Genomic DNA, 25572 nt, shown 5'->3' on the forward strand with positions numbered 1-25572 from the left:
GCTGGAGGCTGTTTCTCTGCTTTAGCTTTCAGACTGGTCCACAGTGCAAAAAGAGCTTTATCACTTCAAACAATAATGCTTTCACCTTGAAATTGCATGGTACTACAATTTTTAAATAAAATGTACGTAAATTATGATTGGGTAGTGTTAACATAGAAACTCTTTGGCCTACCCCTTCTCAGCTATTTCTGGTTGAGTTTAATTGCAGAAGACTTGTTTGGGAGTGGTCGAGGGTGGTAGAAATAGGATCTTAGAAAAAAATTGTGCATGATTCAGATTTTACAATCTTACAAATTCCTTAAACCCAGCATTTTTAAAAAGAGAGGAACACATGATTTATTCTCTTTTACAGAAACAGGTATATTTCAGGTTGCGAAACAGAGGTAATGGAGCATTCATGACATTGACTGGAGAAATTACCGATGTCAAGTTGATTCGAGTTCAGGCTCTAGAAGACACTGGAATGGATGATCAAATCTGGTTCTATCAGGATGGGTACATCAAAACCAAGGTACTGATAGTGTTGGTTCTGAGAATTAAAACAGTGGGGTGACTTCTTCAAAATACATATGGCTTTGGTCACAGCTCAGGTCCCTGTGAAGTTGGTGCAGGGGAGGTTCACCAGGTTGATTCTAGAAATGAAGAAGTGAGCTATTGAAAAGTGATTGAGTAGCCTGGTACTGTACTCAATGGCACTTAAAAAGATAATGCAGGATCTTGCAGAAATGAATAAAATTATGATTATATTGAATGGCGGAGCTGGTTCAATGGCCAGATGGTTTACCCCTGTTTATTATTTTGGAGAGTGGGATGGGAAACAGATTTGATGAAAATTAATTCCAAGTTGCTTCTGTGATTAGGCAATGGTTTTCAAATGTAATGCTTTGGTTAGTTATTAAAATGTATTCTCAATTTATTTCAGTGCAATTTTCTCTCCACACATGCCCTATCCATCCCCACTTAATTTCACTCCCTGCCCTACTCCTGATTGTTGTCTTAATGAATTGGGCATTTGTTATTTTTGGAAATGGTGAAAACATTGTCTTGCTCCATTTTCTAGTGGTGGGGGGGGGTGGGGGGAATACTGCCTTGCAAATGTAGCTAAAAAATAACCTTTCTCCTTGGTTTAAATTTTTGATGTCAGTGATGTGTTTGTCATTGTATAACCTCCTTTATGTTCTGGGTTTTTATTTAATAAGCACCATGGCTGCATGTTGCTCTGGCATTTGCCAATTGAAGTGTATTAATGGGTTGGGTACATTGTGCCTGGTCACTTGCATCCTCTCCCTGCCTTCAGTAAATCCTTCAAACATTTCTATTTTTCCTCATTCTGATATCATATTTATTTAAAAAATTTACAAAAATATATTTTTGTACTGAATTGTATCATACTGTAGTTTTCCTACTTTTGCTCCACATGTTCCATTATATCTTTAGAAATTCTGAGGATTAAAGTATTTGTGGAATGTTTCATTCTACATGCCCTTGGAAGATATTTAGCTGGCAACAGTGCTAGAGGTTAGATGATCATGGAGCATGAAAACTGGTCTTATGACCACTGTTGTCTGCTTTTGCCATCAAGCACCCATTTAGAGTTATCCCATTTTCCCCCATGTATGTACTCATCCATTCCTGTCAGATTCTGCTACTCACCATACCCTTGGGAGTGCAGGGTGATTCAACAGGATGTTGCTTGGACTACAGGCTTGAGTTATAGGAAGATGTTTTATTAAATGCAGAACAGAGTAAATTCTTGATCTTTTTTTCCCCCAGAGTGGATCAGTCTAAGTCAAAGTTGAAAGGGAGCTGAGGGGCACCTTTTTCACTCAGAGGGTGGTCTTTATCTGGAACGAGCTGTCAGATGAAACTGTAGAAGCAGGCATCATTTTGATATTGAAACATTTGAACAAATATATTGCTTGGAAGGGTATGGAACAAATGCAAATAGCCCAGAATGCCAACATGGTTGGCATGAAGGGGTTGGGCCAAAGTGCCTGTTCCACACTATGTCTCTGGTAACAATATAAAGTGGCCAATTAACCTACCAATCTGTATGATGTGGGAGGAAACTAACACCTAGAGAAAAACAATGTAGTCATGGAAAAATTTCCAACTCCACACGGGCAATACCCAAAGTCAGAATTGAACCCAGTTGCTGGAGGCATTAGCTCTACCAGCTGCTCCACTGCTACCCACATCATCATGGAAGGTCTCTGAAGATAATTTAGAAATTGACTCTCTGCTGATGGTTGTATCTTAATACTTTCTCTCCCAAAGTCTCTGACCTACCCTAGTTGGCGAGTCATGGCCATAACAATGCGTGTTGTCTCCACTAAAAAGATGCTCGTTCAATAAGGATGCCACCAGATTCAAAAATAATAGCCTTCATTGAGTTCTGAAGATGCCCAATCAGGCCTCCCAATGGTAGTTTCATTTTAATATTAGAAATTTGGTAGGAGAAAGAGGGAGGTGTACAAGAGGTATAAATAGCAGGGTGCTGAGAAATTGAAAGAGGACTACAAGGAGTGTAGAAAAAATCTTAAGAAAGAAATTAGAAAGGTCAAAAAGAGGCATGAAGAGGCTTTGGCAGGCAGGGTAAGAATAAATTCAAAGGGTTTCTCTAGGTACATTAAAAGTTAAAGATTAGTGAGGGATAGAATTGGACCCCTTGTAGATAGGGAGGGTAGTCTGAGTGAGAAGTCAGAGGAAATGGGGGAAATTTTAAATGATTTATTTTCCTCGGTATTCACTAGCGAAAAAAATATTGTACCAGTTGAAGAAAAGAAAAATAGTGGGGAGGTCATGAATCATTTAAAGATAACCGAGGAGGTAGTGATGGCAGTGTTAAAAAAGATAAGGGTGGACAAATCTCCTGGTCCGGACAAAGTATTCCCAAAGACACTCAGGGAGGCTAGTGTACAGATAGTGGGGTCATTAACAGAGATATTTAGGATGTCACTGGTCACGGGGGTAGTGCCAGAGGATTGGAGGGTGGCTCATGTTGTTCCGCTGTTAAGGGTCCAAATGTAAGCTTGGAAATTATAGACCTGTGAGTCTGACGTCTGTGGTGAGTAAGTTGATGGAAAGTGTTCTGAGGAATGGCATTTACAAATATTTGGAAGAACAGGGATTAATAGGTAATAGTCAGCATGGTTTTGTCAGGGGTAGATCATGCTTAACAAACCTTATAGAGTTTTTCGAGGGGGTTACGAAAAAGATTGATGAAGGGAAGGCTGTGGATGTTGTCTATTTAGACTTTAGTAAAGCTTTTGACAAAGTTCCCCACAGGAGGTTAGGTAAAAAGGTGGAGGCATTAGGTATAAATAAGGAAGTAATGAAATGGATTCAGCAATGGTTGTATGGGAGGTGTCAGAGAGTAGTGGAAGAAAATTGTTTGTCAAATTGGAGGCCGGTGACTAGTGGAGTTCCTCAGGGATCGGTCCTGGGTCCACTATTGTTTGTTACATATATATTAACGATCTGGAAGAAGGGGTGGTGAATTGGATAAGTAAGTTTGCAATGATACAAAGATTGGTGGTATTGTGGACAGTGAGGAAGATTACCTTAGTTTAAAAAGGGATATAGGAAAGCTAGAGGAGTGGGCTGATGGATGTGAGTGGGGGGATATTCAAACCAGAGGCCATGGTTTGAGATTGAAAGGGGAAAATTATAAGGGGAATATGAGGGGAAATGTCTTCACACAAAGGGTGGTTGGGATGTGGAATAAGATTCCAGCGGAGGTGGTTGAAGCAGGAACATTATTTACATTTAAGGAAAGACTGGATAATTACATGGAGGGGAGAGGATTGGAGGGGTATGGACCAGGTGCTGGTCAGTGGGACTAGGAGGATGGGGATTTGTTCCGGCATGGACTAGTAGGGCCAAACTGGCCTGTTCTGTGCTGTATATGGTTATTAGTTTCTCTGCCATAAGAAATATCTTATTTCTATCAAGAAACAGGGTTATTTAAAACTGTGTGCACATGATTAATACTTGAACATTTCAGTCATATTCAGCTTTTGTTTACAGATTTCATTAATTAAAACTGTTTCCTTCCTTTCTTTAGCTGCAGATGGCAGAAGATTTCTGCTTGGATGCAATCGGAAGTTTGATTGGTGTGGGTTCAAGACTGGGCATTTCAGTACTTCACAGTAAAGATATTCATATCTGGAACATCAGTTTAGATGGAGTCATATGGAGTAGAATAGTGCCTGAGCTCCTTATTGATGTAAAAGGTGAGTTGGTCTCTTCACAAATTCTCTTAGATGTACTAATGGGTATTTTCCTCCTTCAATTACTGGTATTTGCTTTGGTGATATAAATAAAGAATGGTTAAGTATTCTCCCAACCATCCTCTATACACCTGTTCCGAGTTGGAGTGCTTCATGTAATTTTCTAAACACTAAGCCAGTGTCAAATGAAAAGCTTTTAAAAAAGGAATTGATGGTAATCCCTACATGATTGTAGATTTTGAAGCCTATTAGTTTAAAAAGTGTGTTATGTAATTAAATTAATCTATGCTGCATTGTTATCCAATTGGATACTCCTTGTGTTTTCAATTATATAAATTTAAAAAAAAACTTTCCTGTCAAGTTTATTGTCATCTGATTGTACAAGTAGAACTTAACAAAACAGCGTTTTCTGGTCCTCGGTGCAAAACATGCAGACACGCAACCAGACATAACACACCAATAGTACATATGCAGGAGAAGTATTTCATCTATACAAATAAATATTGTTTTGTACATATTGGAGTCTCTGATGGTAGTATGAGCAGTTCCTTTGGTCATTCAGCATTCTCACTGCTCATGGAAGAAGCTGTTTCTCAGCCTGGTGTTCCTGGCACATATACTCCTGTATCTCTTCCCCGACGGGAGCAGCCGACAGAGTATGGTCCTAAATATTGACCTCTGATCCATTTCTCTGCTGCAACTGTACCACACTATGATGCAGCCAGCCCGGATGCTAAATAGAGCTCCTATAGAGGGTTGACAAAATGGTGGCTGGTGTCCTTGTCTGCTTCAGTCTTCTCATCAAGTGTGGTCACTGTTGCACCTTCCTGACAAGTGAGGAGTTGTTGAGTGTCCAAGATAGGTCACTAGTTAAGTGAATTCCAAGGAATTCGGTGCTCTCCACTCTCTCTCTCTACTACAGAGTTGTTAATGTGTAGCGGAGGGTGATTGTTCCTGGTCCTCCTGAAGTCTATGATGACCACATTGAGACTCAGGTTGTTGCTCTCACACCATTTTGAGATTTTCCACCTCTTCTTGGTAGTGCAACTCATCGTTGTTGTTGAGCCCAACTACTGTTGTGTCATCTGCAAACTTGATACCACTCTTGAAGCTGGATCTGGCAATGCAGTCATGAATCAATAGCGTGAATAGGAGCGGGTTGAGCACACGGCCCTGAGGTGTGTCGGTGCTCGATGTTATGCTTCCAACCTGGACGGACTGGTCTTTCTGTTAGGAAATCCAGGATCCAGTACGAGAGGGTTGTTGAGTGTCAGTGAGGACAGCTTGTCCACCATCTTCGGGGAGTGAACATATTAAACGCTGAGCTAAAGTCGATGAACAATAGCCTGGCGCATGAGGTGTCGTTCTCCAGTTGGGCCAGGATGGAGTGAAGCAACAAGGCTACAGTATTGTTTTTATAGTTGAATTGAAATGGATCCAGTTGTCTCTAGGAGGTGTGCTTTGATGCATTCCATAATGATGGAAATCAGTGCCATAGGGATGGTAGTCATTGAGGTCTGTTAGTGTGTCTATCTTGGGTACCAGGATGTTGGTGTTGTTTTGAACCCTACAGGAAAGATATCCATGTGAAGACCTTTGTCAATGGACAGGGGGCCCATTCATCAGTTGGACATGGAGCTTTTTTTGGCATCATCCTATTCTTCTCATCAGAGTGTGCATAGATGTTCTATCTGTCCAGATCATTGTTCTTGGCTCACAAGGTTGACTTGTGATCCATTATAGTAGTCTTGATCCCTTACCACATGCAACTCGAGTTGCCAATGTCACCCAGGAGTCTGTGGATCTTCTGTGCTTACTCCTGCTTTACCTCCGGATCGCACAGGATGTCCTGAAGCAACACCACGAGCTCTTAGAAGGGCCTGATCTCTGCATCCAACCATGATTTCTGGTCAGCACTTGTACTAATTAGCAGGTAGTATTGCCCAAAACATAACTGTGGAATTGAAATAATACACAAGCTATTGAAATAAAGAGAAACCTCATTACACCATAGGGTAATACTGACATGAGCACTATTCTTTAGTTTTTTATGGGTGTAAAATAAGTGAAGTCCTTGTTAATTCACACTGAATTTCCAGCATTAACTGTAAGTCTGCATGGCCTACCAATCTTGTTCATCCATTCAATAAGATCAGGGTTGTTCTGTGCCTCGTATCCATTTAATTGCCTTTAATCAATAACTTGACTGATGGCCTGTCCATCTGATCCTCTTTTTAAAAGCAACAGCTCTTGGTTTTGTATCATTAATATTTTACCAATCAGTACAAGTAAACTTTGGGGTTTTTTTTTACTTGCAGCATTAAATACAAAATTTAGATCAGTGGAAGGCATTCACTAGGACTGGAAGATTTAATTTTGATTGTAGATGTTTTCTTCATTAATTCATTGTTGGTTAATTCAGCCAGGCAAAACATTACTAGGGGGGATGAATGCACCTGATGTTGAGTGCCACCCTTGATTTGTAGCCAGTAGAATCACGGTATATGTTCACCTGCATTCACTTAAAATCACTATTGCCCTTTAAGTGAGAAACATCACCTGCAGGGAAGGGAAATATAATCTCCAGCAACCAAGATGGGAACAAATTTGTATTTTTTTTACAATGTAATTTGAAGAGATGTGATCAAGATTATTCAGCGTAAATTTGTGTGGCCCTTCAAATTTGCATCTCCCAAATTAGGAATAGAAGTTCTGGTGTGAATTTCCTTTGTCAATTTTCCTTTATTTCATCTTTGGCTTGGCTTGGCGGACGAAGATTTATGGAGGGGTAATGTCCACGTCAGCTGCAGGCTCGTTGGTGGCTGACAAGTCCGACGCGGGACAGGCATTTCGTACTTGCCAATAATCAGCTGTCGGCCCCCACTGTCAGACTCTGGCTTTACCCTCCCCTCAATTTGGTCTATGTGTCGTCTGAGTCCAGCGTGCTCGTTGAATGAAGTGATAGGAGAAGGTATTCGGTTCAACAATCAGTTTATTACACAGCACAAGAATAAAGCTTAACAGAGCTCAGGTTCAGTCGTTAGTTCATAGGTCACCTGCACAGTGAGCTATTCCCCAAGACTGACCTCTACTGTCCAGTCTCTACAGTTTATATAGCTCAACCTTATCATACAGAACAAAAGTTGGCTTCCTTTGCTAGATCTCATTATCATACAGAACAAAAGTTGGCTTTCTTTGCTAGATTTCTTGCATAAGATTTATCACAAGTAATTTCCTGCTCTGCAGATATCTGGGGTGTAGAGCACCCATCTTAATCCTCAAGGCCAGAATATCCTGTTATTTTGATCAGAAATCAATTCATACCCCAGATATTTCTAATTATTTCTTTGTTCTCTTCTGGCCATATTCTTCTGCTCTACTCAACACCTCCTTCTGTCTTAGCCTTCTTACTTGAGTTAGTTTCTATTCTCTTTGTTTCTGACAGTCTCTGTCAGGATTCTCTTTGTTCTTGTCTGGCAATCGTCTCCTGTGCTAATCAACACCTCCTTTTGCCTCAACCTTCCTACTAAATTGTTTTCTACATATTCTCTCTTTTGTATTTGGGGAGCAGGCAATTCTAAACCTACTGTAATCAGCCAACTTTGCTACATACTGTGGCTGCCCCTTACTTACATTACTCTTTCCCTTCACCATGAGGTAAATATTAAATTGTTACATAGCACTGGATTCATGTATACAAAATGAATGGTACATAAGCATATATTCTACATATTTTCTATGATTAATTAACCCCTATATTCCAACAACACCCATTAACAACTGGGTTAAAGAAGTCCAACAAGGCTCTTCAGCTGGGAGAGGGTCAAGGCTTCCATCTGACATTAGTGATATGAATTGCAATGAAAGCTTGGCTCTTCTGTTATCAGGTGGCCGCAGTTGAAAGGTTAAGTAGTCACATCATGTTGACATACCTTAACAGGTGTCATCTTTTTGTTTTCAAGGGGGACAGAATTATGACAAAAATCAAGCTATTCTCAGCAAATTTGATGAGAATCGACCAACACAGAAGTGGGACATTGAGATCCTTTGATCCTTTCGGGGCAGAAAGAGAAATGGAAAGCCCTGCTGCAATTTCCAAATGTTACACAGAAATTATCTTCTGTCAGTGCAATGTTACACTTTCATTTAAGTTCCCTACGTAGAATACTGCAATCCCAAGTAAGATAATTTCATATTTAACAACTACCATCAACTTCATGCAACATAATCTTGTCTGATATCTTTATTGTCACATTTAGTTCAATATTGGCAAATGGCTGCTCTTGTTTTAATTAACTGAGGAAATCTCATACCTGGTATAAAAAGTATTTTGAAATATTTTTTAAAACACTGCTCATTGGTTTTACTGAACACTGGAAATCTGCTTCAGGAAGCTTCACTTGCAACTTAATGTATTGGCATGAAGATATATTTTTACATGATCCACTACAGACATATTAATTCTCTGGAAAGGTCTTGCTATAGATGTTAATTTATAATAGTTTGCAAATGTATACGTTCAAAGTAAAACAATTTAAATAACTGTCACGTTGAATGTTTATATTGTAATTTCTTTCCTGCCTTTGTTCAAAATATTAAAAGTTTAGAATATATTCTTGACAAGTAAGATGGATATGGGATTTCCTCTAATCACTTTTTTCACTAATCAAGGGTAATGTTAAGATTTTAAAACTTTAAAAAAAAAAGTTTCCAGCTCCTTGTGATATCTTCCATTTTAAAACTTGAAATGTGTATTAAGGCTGTAGTTTAAACCTAGCATCTTTATCCTTTGCGTGATAGAGTAGTTGGTCTTGATTATTTTAACATAATTGATATTCAGTAATATACAGATTTTAAAAGGAAATTTCACATGCATTTCCTGACAGAGAATTGTGATGTGGCTATTTGTCCTTGTAGCATATTGAGAGAGTTCTTACTGGCAAGCCCAGCAGCTCTTTACGTTATGAAGGCAGCGAATGTTTAAATAGCTGTACTGTTCAATTATCTCCATCAGATGGTCACAAAGTCCTAGAGGATATGAGCAGGTCAGGCACCATCCATGGAAAGCAGTAGGCACCTTCTTTGTGTTGCTCCAGTTTTGCATCATCTGCAGACTTGCTTACCTCAGATAGTGATGAGCAGTTTTCAATTTCAAAATTTTATAACCTTTTAATTACAGATGTTTTTTCATGTAACTGGGATGAATCGGGAGCTGTATCAATGTAATTGCATTAACTTTAGTAATGGGTTTGATATTTTACCTCTGCTCTCTCTCACTTGTCAACTTACTTGTGATGTAAATATGAATGAATATTTCTATATATATATATCTCTTTAGTTATTTTGGTACCTAAAAAGTAGACTTTTATTTCCCTTTACCCTGGGCAGAATTTAGTTGTTACCATCAGCATTGGATCGCAGTATTTGTAACTTTTTTTAAATTGTTTATGCAAAAACTTAAATAAAATGTTTATAATTGAAGTCATGTCCTAAAGCCAATGCTTTTTTACTCCACTCAAAATGGAATTAAATATTTTTATTTTGTGCAGATTAAGTCGCCAATCTCAATCATTCTCTAATCCCTGCTGATTACAGTCTTCCCTCTTGCATGACCACCTTCCATTTTCAGGAAAGCCTGGGGAACTTCTGAAAATGGGAAAATCTGCTCCACAATTGGTTGGATCTGAAATAGGAGAGAGTATTTCAGTAATTAATCACCATCTTCCACCAATAACACAATTGCAGTTCAGGTTTGAGTACAATGCTCACAGTTGATCAAAAAAAGCAACAGATGTTTGCAGCTGTCTGGTGATACCTGTACATTCCCAATATGAGACATTATAGACTAAACTAGTTGCTTTAGAAGTGGGTATATCAATCTTTCCAAACTTGCTCTGGAATAAGTGATCTTTGAAGTTCAGCTTAAAATGCAAAAAGAGGAAGACTAGAGCTATAATATACATGGGAAACAGATCAATTGAAAAGATTTTCCACTGTGTTTGTGTGAAAGATGAAGTTCAATGTTAATAGCAAACATTTCTCAACACAATATGACAAAAAGCACATCTGCTTCAATCAGTAGGAAGGCCTGAATTAGACGATTTAACTATTCATTGTTCTATGGGTAGAGCTCGTGAATAACATATGTATTAGCATGAACTGTTAAATTAATTTCTTCACAAAATGCTTTAGGGTGGTTAAAGAACTCTGATTTAATTCACCTGACATCAAAAGCCAGACAAGTGATTTTAAAAATAAATAAAATGCAGTGTGTACATGCTGATTGCCTTTTACACTCGTGGAGAATTGTAAAACAGATGGGCAAATTCCTGAGATGCGCGCAATTTATTTCGGCACATTTCACTAGTGGTGAGAGCAGGTGATATTACCAGTTACATCATTCAGAAATATAAAATAGAATAAGCATGACGCCAGTCATTAACAAAGTATAACATAGGTCAATATATTACCCAAAAAGACTGACAGGAAAACTTCAACGATGTTCCTATCTTAATTGAAGCTCCATATGTAGGTTCCAGTGGAAATTATTGAGCAACAGGAGTAAGTACCTGCAAGGCGGAGGCCATTCAGCCCTTTTGTATCTGATGTGTGCTATTCGATGACATGAAAGCTGATCTTTTAATTTGCTTTCGTACACTAGTTCCACTTGCCTTGATTCCCTGCATGAAAAAAAAATCTACTGACCTCTGCTTGACAATAGTTGAAAAACCAGGACTCGGTCTTGATAGAAGTACATCGTGAACAATGAGCCTTGTTGGTAGAGAATTTGAAAGGTTCACCCTAAACCTGGGCTTTGAAACTGTGATCCTGTTCTTAGATGTTCCAGCCAGAGGAAATCTTCAACTCCACACCTACACTAACCAGCCTCATTATACTTCAATGAGATCACTTCTTCCATACCCATCTGCAGATCCCCAGTCTGTTTATTTTTCTTCCCTTCATGAATCCAGCAGGTGCACCTACACAGTCTCGAGTGTAAGCATCTCTTTCCTTAAGTGGGCAGACCAAACCTGTGCACAATATTTCTGGCTGCAGTTTCATCCAGGTAATTCAAGCAAGAAATCTCTGCTCATGTACTAAATCTACCTGGAATAAGACCAGCCACGTGGAACTTCTCATCTGCTACTGAGACCAACACAAATATCATGTGGGCCTTCAGACCCAACTCTCTTCACTGATATTGATCAGAGCTCCAAAAGCAAACAATAAATGCAATGAGTATTAAAAGTATATTTTCTCCAGCAATAGATTTAGAAATCAAATGTGTGAAATGATGTTGTGAACCATCACTCCATGTCTTAATGAATTCTAAACCAATCAGTCTTGCATCAGTGGTGGGCAAACTATGGAGAGGATTCTTAAGGACAGCATGTCTGAACACATGGAGAGCAGTTTTATTAGAGATAGTTAGCAAAGCTGTGTGAGGAACTGGTTATGTTGCACTTTTATAAAACTGTGGTTAGACTACGCAGAGTATTGTGTTGTGGTCACCTCATTTTTGAAGGATGCAGGTCCTTTAGAGAGGTTGCCAAGATGATTTACCTGGTCATTGCCTAGATTGGAGAACACTCCTTGGGAAGCAAGGTTGACCAAGCTCGGGCTTTTCTCTTTAAAGCTGGGAAGGATGAGAGGCATTGGTAGAACAGCAATGTCCAAAACTAGAGGACATCAACATTCCGTAGCTGCTGTTCAGTCAGGATAAGATCGCCACCTATCAGAACAAGAACTGCAAAACACATCACTCATAAAGTGGATAAGTTCACTGGGGGGGGGGGGATTCCTTTCACAAAGAAACCCTCAGGACACTTCATTTGACAGGATCATTAAGTAAGACCAAACATGTAAACCAGTGGTTCTCAACCTTTTCTTTCCACTCACATATCACTTTAAGTATCCCTATGCCATCGGTGCTTAAGGTGGTATGTGAGTGGGAAGGAAGGTTGAGAACCACTGATTTACATGTTTGAGTCTTACTTAAAGACCCAAGTGTTACTGAAATAATTTGCTTGAGAAAGATTGTCATTGGCCCATTTCCTTTGGAGTTATGAAACGAGTCAATTAGGTACAGTTAAAACAGTGGTTTTCAGACTTTTTATTTGCACCCACATACCACCCTTACTAATCACAGAGCACTTATGGCATAGGGAATACTTAGAGGTATGTGAGTGGAAAGAAAAAGGTCGAGAACCACTGAGCTAAATCAGTGACTTTTATCCATGACACATTTCCAATCATTTCTAACAAAAATTCCATTGTATTTTAAATCATTTATTCTTAACAATAACATATTTCAAGAGGCCTAAAAGATATTCAAATGATAATTAATAATACTGAAAACTCAATAGAAATTATAAACCCCTAGCTCACCCTTCTTCATGTTTCAACTGCCAAAGCTGGCTAAAGAACCTCCTTTTAAACACTGCTGAACTACCTCGTGTGCGCCACACTCCATATTGCAGCCATTCATCACTGGGCCTGAACCAAGCAGGTCATGGCGTGTGCACACTGATGTGTCCTCTACACAGACAGCTAAAGCATATTCCATTTTACTTTAGAAAAGTGATTTTTCTCCTCATGTCTTCATTTCTAACTGCGCACACTTTTCTTAAAGTATGCTCACCTTTACAGAATAGACATTTTCCTCAGTATGCAAACTCTTATTTTCTTCATTTAATTTATCCTTTTCCTTACTTACAACTCGGACGAGGCTGTGGCTTGAACTACTTTATGTCTTTGCTTGCTGTTGGAGAATCCTTGATATTCCAAAATACTTGTACAGTTGTGAGCTACACATGTAATTCAAGGAACTCCACAATATCTTCAAAGGTAGCTTCCTTTTCATATTTTGTCTGAAGTTTGCAAACTCTTGTTCTCCACAAATCCTTCAACTTCAAAGAAAATTTGCTGGTGTAGATTAACATATTAGAGGCTAAGTTAAGCTCACTCATGCAGCCAATATCTTCCATCACATTGCAGCATCCTCTTAAAAAAGAGGGTGTATGCTTGTAAAGTCTTTCGATCCTCTGATTTTATTGATGACCATGAAAGAACCTTATCTATATAGGCCCTGGCAATTTTATACTCATTGCCAAAATGATCTTGTAGTAATGCTTTCACCATAGCAAAACCCCTTTCTGGGTCCATATGTAGGCAACTCCTCACCAGTTCCTTTAGTTGTTCTCCAGGTAATAAAGATGATCTATGACATTTTTATTCTTATTTTCAATAATATGTTCGAAAGATCTAATGAACGATTGATATTGAAGTGGATTTCTGTTAAAAACTTGAATCTCCTTGTGTAAGGAATGGAGACCTTGTTGCTGCATTAATAAAGCTGTAATTTCATTTAGTTTTGCCATGATTTACAATATATTGTTTTGTTCACTGTGGCTTAAATAATTTCTGTAGCCAACAATATCATGTCTTTATTCACTCTGATGGTAGTGAATGGAATTCTGGCTGGGTAGACCAAAACCTGCTCATATCTTTAAGGTGGTGATGATTGAGCCCTGGCAATACCATGCTCCGGGGGGGGGGGGGGGGGGGGGGGGGGGAAGAGAATTTGTCCATATATATTTATGCCTTGTGACCATGGTACAAAATGTTCTGCCTTAGCATCAAATAGTCGCATTTCACATGACAACTTCCCACCATCAAACCTCCAAGATAGGTCACTTCGAACAATGGATCCTTTCGAACTTGTCCGTACCTTCACTTCAGCCTGTTTAGCAACAAGCCTTGATTTCAGATCCCATTGTTCCCTTTTCTAAATCTTAGTTCCCATTGCTGCTTCACTTGCTGGTCCTCCTGTTCCATTTGTTGCTTCATTAGCTGCTCCTCTTACGCATATTTCTCCTCTATCGCATCTTGTTGTGCTTGAACCCTTATACATTGAGATAAAGTACTTGAAGCATAGGAAGCCCCAGAGCCCACCTTAGAACTGTTTTTGCTTATTTCTAGCATTTGATACACTGTCTTCTGGATTTACTTCTGGTACATCCGTTGTTGCCCAGAAGTCTGACTGTTTTAAATCTGAATTGTACATTTTCTTCCTTATCCTCTTTGCTGACATAGTATGACATGTCTTCAGCCAATTCCACATTGCTGTCGTCATATTCAATTGTTGTCTTCTGCAATGATTTTGCAATATCTTCATTCCCAACAACCGATGCCTTGGCTTCTTCCATCGCCAGATTCAGTCTTGCAATGAGAACACTTTTAATTCCACTTGCATCTAGATTCCATTGACTCAGTCCTTCTCTAAGTTCTGAAACCTTCATGTCTTTGATAAGTTGCTTCTTAATGGCAAAGCCAGCAACTGCTTCAGCCTTTTGTACTCGTCTTGTTCCACCATCCCTCAAGCACACACAACTCAAGGTAAATCAACAGCCCTCTCTGGACTAATGCTGCAAAATCCAATCTGTGTTCAAACTTTTCACAAATACACAGGAGTCCACAGAGTTAAGCCTACCATTTTGCATGGATGTTGCTAACAAATGAGTTTCCACTGCAGCTTTCATCAGTAATATCACTGATTTTCAAGAAATAGCTTCACCAACATGATTATAAGACACTTTGCTATTAGAGATTTTAAAACCCTTTCTGGCCAATACTCATAGAAGATTGATGTGGATTACAATTCGAGGAACTTCAAAGATGGTCACCATATTATTTTCTATCTTCTATTCCAAACAATAAAGTTCTATTGACTTAATACAATAATTTCTATTGATTTAATGCAGCGACTTCCTTGAAGTTGCTTGGAGGCTAAATTAGGTATTTATCTGTGACACATTTCCAATAATTTCTAACACAAATTCATTATAAATCCTTTATTCTTAACAACACATTTAAAGAGGCCTAAAAGATAGTCACCTGATCATTAATGATTCTGAAAACGGTCATTAGAAATTATGACCCTTAACTCACCCTCCTTCAGGTTTCAACTGCCAACACTGGCTGAAGAACCTTTTAAACGCTGCTGAACTGCCATATGTGCTCCAACCACCATGTGCACCACACTCCACATTGCAGCTGTTCACTGCCAGGCCTGAGCCAAGCATGCATGCACACTGGCAGACATGCCGGACCCAGCTGAAGCCTCTGCCACCAAGCCAACCACACGTGCACTGGCCACGCTACAGCTCTGTAAGCAGTGCCAAGCCGCACATATGCAGCTCGTGTGAAGAGGCCCACGGACCCCAGGTCACCACTGGCACCCGTGACCAAACAACAGGTAAGTAATGAGCTTATGGTGTTTACAGTCTCGTTCCTAATTAGTTAAAATATTACCATTTTTAAAAAATTGAATGTTTTAATGCATCATTCTTCCAAGCAAGTTCACCAGAATGCCCAGTTCCTCTATCTTAAATATTTCAATTTTACTTACTTATTTCTATCTTAAACATATCAAATGATCAGGCCTCCTCCACCCTCAGGAGCAGAAAATTCCAGATTCATTATCCTCAGGAAGAAGAAATTTCTACACACCTTCAGAGTTGGAGGAGAAACAGAGTTGGAGGATGGACAAGTGTGTCATGTTGTTAAGTAGATTTTAGAAAAGTTTAAAAAGGGTGCGAGGTCAGGACTTTGGCCTTTCCAATTGGGTAATTGAGTTAATTGGCAAGGACCAATAAAGGGTGAGTTAGATAAAGGAGCAGCCCAGTGAGTGAGTGGCATAGTGAAGGAGTGGAACTTTGAAACTTCGGCGAGCAGAGGCTGAGGAAGAGCTCCCAGTGAGGTAAAGTTGGTAAGTCTATTTTAATTTAAGAGTAGGTAACGGAGGCAGTTGGGTAGTACTGTGTTCTGATTGCAGGATAAGGGAGGTCATGGACAGCACAAATGTTCCTGATGACTAAACACCTGTAAAGGTGTATTGCAGATGCAACTCCTGGGAGACCATGTTAGGGAACTGGAGTTACAGCTGGATGAGCTTCAGATCATAAGGGAGGCAGAGGCAATCATAGATAAGAGTTACAGGGAGACAATCACCCCAAACAGACAAGAGTGAACTAACTGGGTCACTGTGAGGAAAGGGAAGGGGGGGGGGGGGGAAGGAGACAGACAGTGCAGAGTACCCCTGCGGCTGTTCCCCCTCAATAATAAGTGTACTATTGGGGGGGGGGGGGGACCTACCAGGGACAAGTTGCGGTGGTCAAGTCTCTGGCAAGGGGGCTGGCCCCTTGGCTCAAAAGGAAAGGGGTGGGAGGGAGATCTCTTGCATTTGGGGTCTTGCCAGTTAGGGGAGCAGATAGGAGGTTTGCTGGACAAGATCATGGCTCCCAGTTGGTATGTTGCCTCCCAGGTGCCAAGGTCAAGGAGGTCTCTGATCGATGACACAGCATTCTGGAGGGGGAGAGCGAGCAGCCAGATGTCATGGTCCATTTAGGGACCAATGACATAGAAGTGGGGATGAGGTCCTGAAGAAAGAATATATGGAGTTAGGGGAAAAAAGTTCAAAAGCAGGACCTCAAGGGTAGTAATCTCAAGACTGCTGTCAGTGCCATGTGCTAGAGAGGATAGGAATAAGAAGTTGTGGCAGATGAATGCGTGGCTAAGAGTTGGGGCAGGGGTTCACATTTGTGGATCATTGGGCTCTCTTCTGAGGAAGGTCTGACCTGTACAAAAGGGATGGGCTGCACCTGAACTGCAGGGGGATCAATATTTTGGTGGGCAGATTTGCTAGAGCTGTTGGGGAGGGTTTAAACCAGTTTGGTGGGGGGGGGGGTTGGAATCAAAATTAGAGTGCAGAGATTAGGGTAGAAAACATAGATCTGAAGAGAGAAGAACAAGAATATTAAAGTTAATGGTTGGGGGAGGAGAGATAGAAGTAGATAGATGGTAATCAAAGTGCGACATTCTCTCAAGTGTATATGTTTCAAATCAAGGAATATTGCAAGAAAGGTGGATGAGCTTAGAGCATGGATTGACATGTAGAGGTATGATATTATAGCCATTAGTGAAACTTGGTTGCAGGAGGGGTATGACTGGCAGCTAAATATTCAAGGATTCCGTTGTTTTAGGGATGACAGTGTAGAAAATTGTGTTTTTAAGATAGCCACACAAAAATTGTTATAAGAAGACCAACATAAGTTTACTCAATCAAGAAGCTTCCAGAGAGCATGGTATAAACTTAAGTCTACCAAACCTCTCAGACAGGAATTAATTCTCACCTCTTCTACAGAGCACCCCACCCTGGGCTCCAATGTCTGCTATCTTTAACACAATAGAGCTAACTGACTACTGATTAGTCAATGAGCTGTCAAAAGGCAGCCCATTCATAAATCTGCTTCCAGCCCAAAAGCAGCTGATTGGGGTACTACTTGTCAGACGCGATGTCGATTGTCAAAGGCTGCAGTAAACGACCAGTAGCACTGACAGCGCCACTCAGTCCCTGAATGGCATTGTTTTTGTTCTAAAGTTTTGGTACCATTGTTAACTTCAAGAATTTATAAGATTAGTATGACACTCTCCATTTGCATGTGTAATTGGAAACTAGAAATCCGGCAGGCAGAGAACAGATACTGATGTGTACTGAGAGAAACCCTTCCAGACTTTTTTTTTGTATACATGAAGGGTGTCTCTTAATTATAGCTTGTACACAACAAATCACTTCCACTGTCTTCAGGAAGAAGACATGCAAAGTGTAAAACATAAGTTGTAGCAATACCTTCAAAGAAATTATATCCAATTTGTATGCCTTAAATATTGTACTCTGGGACTGTGTTCTTTGAATGAGACCAGACAGTCTAAGTGAGGTGACCTTGCCTACCCACCACTACAGACTGCTCATTCCCGCTAGCGTTATTCCAATAAAGTCTATTTGGACTGTACTGTGTGGCTTGGTTGTACTTTTTACCTTGACAGGAGCATGACCATCTCAATAGAAGAGGGGGATAAAATTTGGAGGAGTCACATTGCTTGTTCGAGAAAACATTACAGCAGTGCATGGCAGGATAGATTGGAGAGCTCATCCAGTGACACTATTTGGGTAGATATTAGGAATGGGAAAGGCATGAAAACACCAATGGGGGTGTATTATAGACCACCTAATGGGTTGAGGGAATTAGAGGAGCAAATTTGTAAAAAGATAGCAATGGTTCTTAACCTTTTTCTTTCCACTCACTATGTATTCCCTATGCCATAAGTGCTCTGTGATTAGTAAAGGATTGCATAAGGTGGTATGTGGGTGGAAAGAAAAAGATTGAAAACCACTGAGATAGCAGTAATAAACAGAAGGTGCTGATTATTGGAGTTTTAACTTTCCACACATTGACTGGGACGCCCATACTGTAAAAGGGCTGGATGGGTTGGAGTTGGTCAAATGTAATCAGGTAAGTTTTCTAAATCCATACATAGAAGAACTGACTTGAGAGTGGGCCATATTGGATCTCTTATTACGGATTGAGATAGGTCAGGGGAACACTTTGGGTTTAGTGATACTATTAGTTTTGGGTTTATAATGGAGAAGGATAGGGCTGGGCCTAAGGTTGAGATACTTGAATGGAATAAAGCAAATTTCAAAGAGATGCAAAAGGATTTAGAGGGTGTGGATTGGGATCATTTATTTTCAGGTAAGGATGTAACAGATAATTGGAGGATATTCAAAGGGGAAATCTTGAGAGTACAGGGTCAGTCTGTCCCTGTGAGGATTAAGGCAAGGTTAGAAAATATAGGCACCCTTGGTTTTCAAAGGATATTCGGAATTTGGTTAAGAGGAAGAGGGATGTGTCCATCTGATTATAGGCAGCAGGGAACATGTGATGTGCTTGGGGAATATAAGGAGGGTTTTTAAAAAAAGTCATTAGAAAGGCTAAAAGGAGATATGAGGCTGCTTTGGCAGGCAAGGTAAAATAAATCCAAAGAGTTTCTACAGGTACATTAAAAGTTAAAGAATAGTGAGGGATAAAATTGGGCCCCTTGAGAATCAGAGAGGTAGGCTATGTGAGGAGACAGAAGAGATGGGGGAAATTTTAAATTATTATTTTTTTCTTCAGGTGACATAAGGAAATCTGATAGTGAGGTCGTGGATAATATACAGATTAATGAGAACCTAGTATTGGCTATTTTAAAGAGAATAAAGGAGCAGGAATCTCCAGGTCTTGACAAGATATTCCTTAAGACCCTGAGGGAAGTTAGTGTACAAATAATGGGGGCTCTAACAGAAATATTTAAAATGTTAGTGACCACAGGGGAGGTGCTAAAGGATTGGAGGGTAGTTCATGTTGCTCCACTGTTTAAAAAAAGTAAACATAGTAATTATAGGCCTGTGAGTTTAATATTAGTCGGTGGTGGGTAAATTAATGGGGAGTGTTCTTAGAGATGGTATATACAATTATTTGGAAAGACAGAGATTGATGCGGAGTAGTCAACACTGTTTTGTGAATGGTCGATCATGTTTAACAAATCTTGTAGTTTTTTGAGGTTACTAAAAAGGTTGATGAGGGGAAGGCTGTGGATGTTGTCTATATGTAAGGCCTTTGACAAAGTTCTGCATAAGAGGTTAATTAAGAAGGTTCAAGTATTAGGTATTAATGTTGAAGTAGTGAAATGGATTCAACAGTGGTTGAATGGGAGATACCAGAGTAGTGGTGGAAAATTGTTTGTCAAATTGGAGGCCTGTGACTCGTGGAGTGCCTCAGGGATCGGTACTGGGTCCATTGTTGTTTGTTAAATATATATTAATGATCTAAATGATATGGTGGTCAATTGCATTAGTAAATATGCAGATGATACAAAGATTGGTGTTGTGAAAAGTGAAGAAGATTATCTAAGCTTGCAATGGGATATAGGAAAGTTAGAAGAGTGGGCTAAAATGTGGCAGATGGAGTTTAATACTGATAAATTGGTAGGACTATTCAGCAAAGGTCAGACACATTAAATGGTCGACAATCGAGGAGTGCAGTAGATCAAAGGGGTTTAGGAATTCTGATGCATAATTCCCTGAAAGTTGAGTCAGATGTAGATAGGGTGGTGAAGAAAGCATTTGGTACGTTGGCCTTCATCAATCAGAGTATTGAATGCAAGAGTTGGGATGTCAAGTTGAAGTTGTATAAGACATTGGTGGGGCCAAATTTGGAATACTGTTGTTTTGGTCATTGAATTACAGAAAGGATATAAACAGAATAGAGAGATTGCAGAGGAGATTTATGAGAATGTTGCCTGGGTTTCAGGGTTTGAATTACAGGGAAAGGTTGAGCAGGCTGGTACTTTATTACCTGGAGCGTAGAAGATTGAGGGGTGATTATATAGAGGTATTTAAAATTATGAGGGGGACAGATATAATCTATGTGGACAAGCTTTTTCCATTAAGAGTTGGGGAGATTCAAACAAGAGGACATAAATTGAGATTGAAGGGGGAATAGTTTAGGGAAAACACGAGGGGGAATTTCTTCATAGAGGGTGGTGGGAGTGTGGATTGAGCTTCTGGCTGATGTGGTAGATGCGTGTTCGATTTTAATATTTAAGGAAAAGTTGGATAGGTACATAGATGAGAGAGGTGTGGATGGTTATGGGCTGGGTGCGGGTCAATGGGATTATGTGGGAAAAGGTGTTCGGCATAGACTAGAAGGGCCGAACTGGCCTGTTTCTGTGGTGTAATTGTTATATGGTTTAAATTTACTGACTCCTTATTATGTGCCCACATCTCCTCATCCTGACTCACCAATTAGTGAAAACATCTATCCAATGTTGCAATAAGGTCACCTCATTCTTCTAAATCCCAAGGAATTCAGATCGAAGCTGTCAAATCTCACTTGTTAGGACAACCCACTCATCCCAGGAATTTGTCCTTTGGGCTGTCTCCAGTGGCATTATCCTTTAATTTTTTTAATTTAGACATACAGCACAGTAACAAAGCCCTTTTGACCCATGAGCCTGTGCCGCCCAATTACACCACAACCCCGGTGCGATTCAAATGGTGGGAGGAAACCTGAGCCCCCGGGAAAAACACGCAGACACAGTGAGAATGTACCAACTTCTTAAAGAGAACGTGGGATTGGAACCCCAGTCCTGATCACTAGTGCTGCTAGCTGGTATCCTAACCATACTGCAAGAGGTACAACACTGTCCACACTATTCCATGTGAAACCTGATCCACACACAGAAAAACAAAATCTCCATATTTTTGAACTCCAACCTCCTCACATCCATAACCCCATTTTTATTTTATCTATATGCCTATCCAAGGGTCTTTTGAATGTCTGCGTTAACCAGTCTCCACCACCATCCTTAGCAGGCATCCACTACTCATTGAGTAAAAACCTCACCTCTGACATCTCCCCAAACTTTCACTCACCTTAAACAGGATGTCCTCCGGTATTTGCTGTTGTCAGCTCTGGAAAAATGTGCTGACAACTGACCCTAATTAAGCCTCTCATAATCTTGTTCACATCCTTCAGGTAATGTCACCTCTCATCCTTCATCAGTCCAAAGAGAACAGCCCTAGCTCACTCAGCCTTCCCTCATAAGACATTCTCCAATCCAGACACCCTTTCTAAAGCATCCACGTCCTTCAGGAAATGAGGTGACCAGGACTGAATCCAATACCTCCCAAGTGTGATCCAACCAGAGTTTTATTGAGGCTCTTTAAGTCAATAGCCAGACAAATGAAGGCCAGCACACCATACAATTCTTAAGTTTAGATTTAGACTTTAAATTTAGTTACCTTTTGTCTATTAGCGTGTCTCTACAGATTTTAAAAAAACTATCAATCAAAGTTGCATTTGAAATATGCCACTCAAATCAGTTTCCACCAACTTTTCAGGCAGATCTTGACACTAATGATGCATTTAGAAAAGATCCTTCTCTCTGATAATTTTATTGTCTCCTCTGATCCTTTATCCTGTGTTGCATTTGGATAAGAAAGAATGGAAGAAAACAAACTGAGGGAAGAGTTGGAGCAGAAGCCGCAGCAAACTGATGAATGTGTGATGGTGTCAAAACAACTGGGCCAGGACTATCAACAAACCTGCATTGTGTTTCACTTCTGTAACTGGCAATCCAAAGGTAACAAGGGTGGCTTATAAGAGTCTGCAAAATTCTGTTCAAGCTAAGTAAACAAGCTGAGCCCAGAACCACCTCCTATACCCTCAATGGAACCGAGTCCAAAGAGTGATGGCACATAACTGAAATGCTGGTTCTTTGCAGTTATACAATTACTCAACAGATTTTCCCCCTCATTGATAACTGTTCAAACAACTGTGCAATGTAGAGGATATTTTAAACGGCTGAATGGATTAGTCCCTGCATTTAGATTGTATCCGGCAAGTTTCCATAAACACAAAACATTCACTCTATTCACTGCTGTCATCTCTCATTGTCCTGGTCTGACGAGGATTTAACCAAATTGAAAAGTGCTAACTTATTTAATGCCTCATCCATTCCTATAACACTGGACAACAATTTTTTTTCCAAAAGGTTTGCTTCCCGAAATAAAGTTAGGGATTATGATAGACAACTTCAAGCTGAACACAAAGATAATTTCAGATTTATTGTATCACGTCGGAAGCTGAAGAAATATGAACTCTTACTTTAATCTCAAAATGATACAGACACATTATGTTACCTCAATTGACCTAAAAATGTTTTGCCGCTGATTTTCATTTGTACTTAGCATCTGATGCCTTGTGTCAGTGTCCAACAATAGTCGGCCAGCATTGATGGATTCCAGTTGCCCTGATACTACACTTCCATGGTCACAATGCCCTGATGAAACCTTTCACCATGTTTGTCACTGACTGCACCAAGATTGTCAGGAATATTCCTGAAGATAATAAATGCTATTGTTAAATACTCTTACTATGCGATTGCCTGAAGAACATTTGCATCAACACGTGCTGAATCTATATCAATGTAATTAATGCAAAGCATATGTACTGTATATGTGAGTTGCTTTTATAGCCTGTATGCATCTATCTTGATTAAGCATGCCCAGAACTAAGACAACAATTTATACAGCACTAAGAGCACGCCCAGGGGCTGAGCAAAACAGCTTTCTTCATGGCAATATACTAGTAGACTTAAAATATGACAGGAAATCACAAACATGGGTTATACCTGAACAACAGTATGTGACAGGACAACTTTAAGGAAATGTTCATGATCAGCAGTCCAAAATCCATAAAATATACCCCAAAGTGTTCAGGAAGCAAAATCTTCATTGTCCAGTGTAATTTAATGAAGGTTGAATGATGAGACTGAAGTGGACTGGGGTCTGAGAGAACCAGCATGTTATGGCTGCAATGAGCATCAACTATGAGATGTGCTGCTATACCTCACCGATACTTTGTAATAATAGTTTACTAAACTGCAGTCTCTACCAACGATCAGGTACACTGAAACATCACAATCTCTAAGAAACCTCCCACCTACATGCTGATCTAAATCTTTCTCCTTATTTTCCCTTGATCAAAACTTGAAATGCGTGGAATGAAAATGAACAGGGTATCACAGCAAGACCGAGAGGAATGAGTAATCCAGAGGGTGAACTGTATGATGGATGGTACAGTCTCTGGAGGAAATAAAATATTCGGATCTGGGCCTCATCGGCAAACTATCCTTAATTGCCTGTGGAAGATGATGGCGAACAGTCTTGCTGAACTGCTGCAGTCCTCCAGGAGGAAGTGCTCCCACTGTGCTCATAGGCAGAGTTCCAGGATTTAGGCCCAGTCTCTTCTTTCCCCCTCCATCATACAGAAAATTCATGAAAACATGCAGATTCAAGGACAGTTTCTTTCCTGTTATCAGACTCCTGGAGGGCCCCCTCATTTGGTCAATGAAGATGCCCTGCACTCTTCAAATTCTGCACTTTGACCTAGTTACACTGATTTATTGTAACGCTTGGTTTTATTATTGCACTATCTGCTGTACTCAAGAATGGGTTGACTTGCACTAAGAGCATACATAACAATGCTATTCACTGTTTCTTGGTACACTTATCAATTAACAATTCAGTTCAATGACATTGAAGAATTCATGATATTTTTCAAGGATTGTGTGCAACTTAGACCATGCTCTGCAAGCATGGTGTTACCATGCACCTGCCTTCTTTGTCTTTGGCAGAAGAAAAATGAGTTGCTGTCAAGAGTAGCCCAAGTAAGTAATGCAGTTCATTTTGCAGATGGTACACTCTGAGGGCCAACCAATTCAGCTGCTTGGTCATGTATGATGTTGAGCTACATGAGTATTGCTGATGACACACACATGCAGGCAAGTGGAGAATATTCCATCACACTCCTAACGTGTGCCTTGCAGATAGCAGAAAGGCCTTAGGGCATGGAAGCAAGCCACATATTACATGATACCCAGTCTCTGACCTGCCCTTATAGATAGTGATTTATGTGGCTCTTCCAGGTGCCTGAGATATTGGTCGCTGGGTTGTCAAGGGTAGGTGGATATATTCTTTTATTTTGTATATGGTCTTTTACTTTGTATATGGTCATTGCCTGGAACTTTTGTGGTGCCAATATTACTGGCCACAAATCAGTCCATGTTTGATATCTAGGTCTTACTTTGTTTGCTGAGGAGTAGTTTAGAATAGTGAGTGTACGATCAGCAAACATCTCCATTTCCAACCTTCTATATAAAGGGAGGTCATTAATGAAGCAGCATTAGAAGGTTGGGTCTATGATTCAACCCACATGCAGTAATGTTCTAAGGTTGGAATGATTGATTTCTGACAACCACAACCCATTTCCATTGACTTCCTTTTGATGCCACACTTAAATAAATGCAGCCTTCAAGTCAAGAGCAATCACTCACACCCTGCCTCAAGAATTCAGCATTTTGGTCATTGATTGAGCCAAGCATGGACGAGAGCTGGACATTGGTGAGCAGGTTTATGCTGAGGAACTTCCACCTGCTCAAAGAAAGATTCGATCACTTTACTGATGATCAAGAGTAGGCTCGCAGATGATCATTTGTTGAATTAGATTGGTCCTGCCTTTTTGTGAATGAGCAATTTTCCACATTATCGGAGCCCATGGTGGAGTTGCGATCCATTCTGGAGAGCAGATCTTCAGTACTTGAGTCAGGATGTTGTTGGGTCCATGGCTTTAGATATTGGATTTGCACCAGAACCGAAACAGTAGTCGACATATGCTATTCCAATGATCCATGGGTTGTTCCAATCAGTAGGTTGTAGATTTACTCTCCAGACTGGAACTGTCCAAGATCAACAGCGGGTGGCAGATTAAAAGTTCGAACTTCACTGTTGACAAGAGGGACAGTGGTAGATGGGCTGGCAACACTCCTCCGTCAGCAATACAACTAATTCTCATAGTGTAGAAAACGAAAGACAAATTAGTGAAAGTATTCCTGG

At 40.1% G+C, this 25572-nt stretch overlaps 2 protein-coding genes across 6 annotated transcripts in view; one reads left to right on the forward strand and one right to left on the reverse strand.

Annotated features, from left to right (window-relative positions):
• Positions 1–9713, forward strand: part of LOC138737046 (uncharacterized) — a 320977-nt gene extending 311264 nt beyond the window's left edge. For all 4 annotated transcript variants that reach the window (XM_069887474.1, XM_069887475.1, XM_069887477.1 and 1 more), the window contains 3 exons: positions 353–511; positions 4067–4235; positions 8195–9713. In XM_069887474.1, the coding sequence (XP_069743575.1) occupies positions 353–511; positions 4067–4235; positions 8195–8283 (417 nt within the window). In that variant the 3' untranslated portion in view covers positions 8284–9713. The remainder of the gene's footprint in view (positions 1–352; positions 512–4066; positions 4236–8194) is intronic.
• rtn4ip1 (reticulon 4 interacting protein 1) overlaps positions 7207–25572 on the reverse strand; it is a 58927-nt gene continuing 40561 nt past the window's right edge. For both annotated transcript variants that reach the window (XM_069887480.1, XM_069887479.1), the window contains exon 9: positions 7207–9915. In XM_069887480.1, the coding sequence (XP_069743581.1) occupies positions 9808–9915 (108 nt within the window). In that variant the 3' untranslated portion in view covers positions 7207–9807. The remainder of the gene's footprint in view (positions 9916–25572) is intronic.

This window comes from Narcine bancroftii, chromosome 6 (genome assembly GCF_036971445.1).
Source record: "Narcine bancroftii isolate sNarBan1 chromosome 6, sNarBan1.hap1, whole genome shotgun sequence".
Classification (NCBI taxonomy): domain Eukaryota; kingdom Metazoa; phylum Chordata; class Chondrichthyes; order Torpediniformes; family Narcinidae; genus Narcine; species Narcine bancroftii.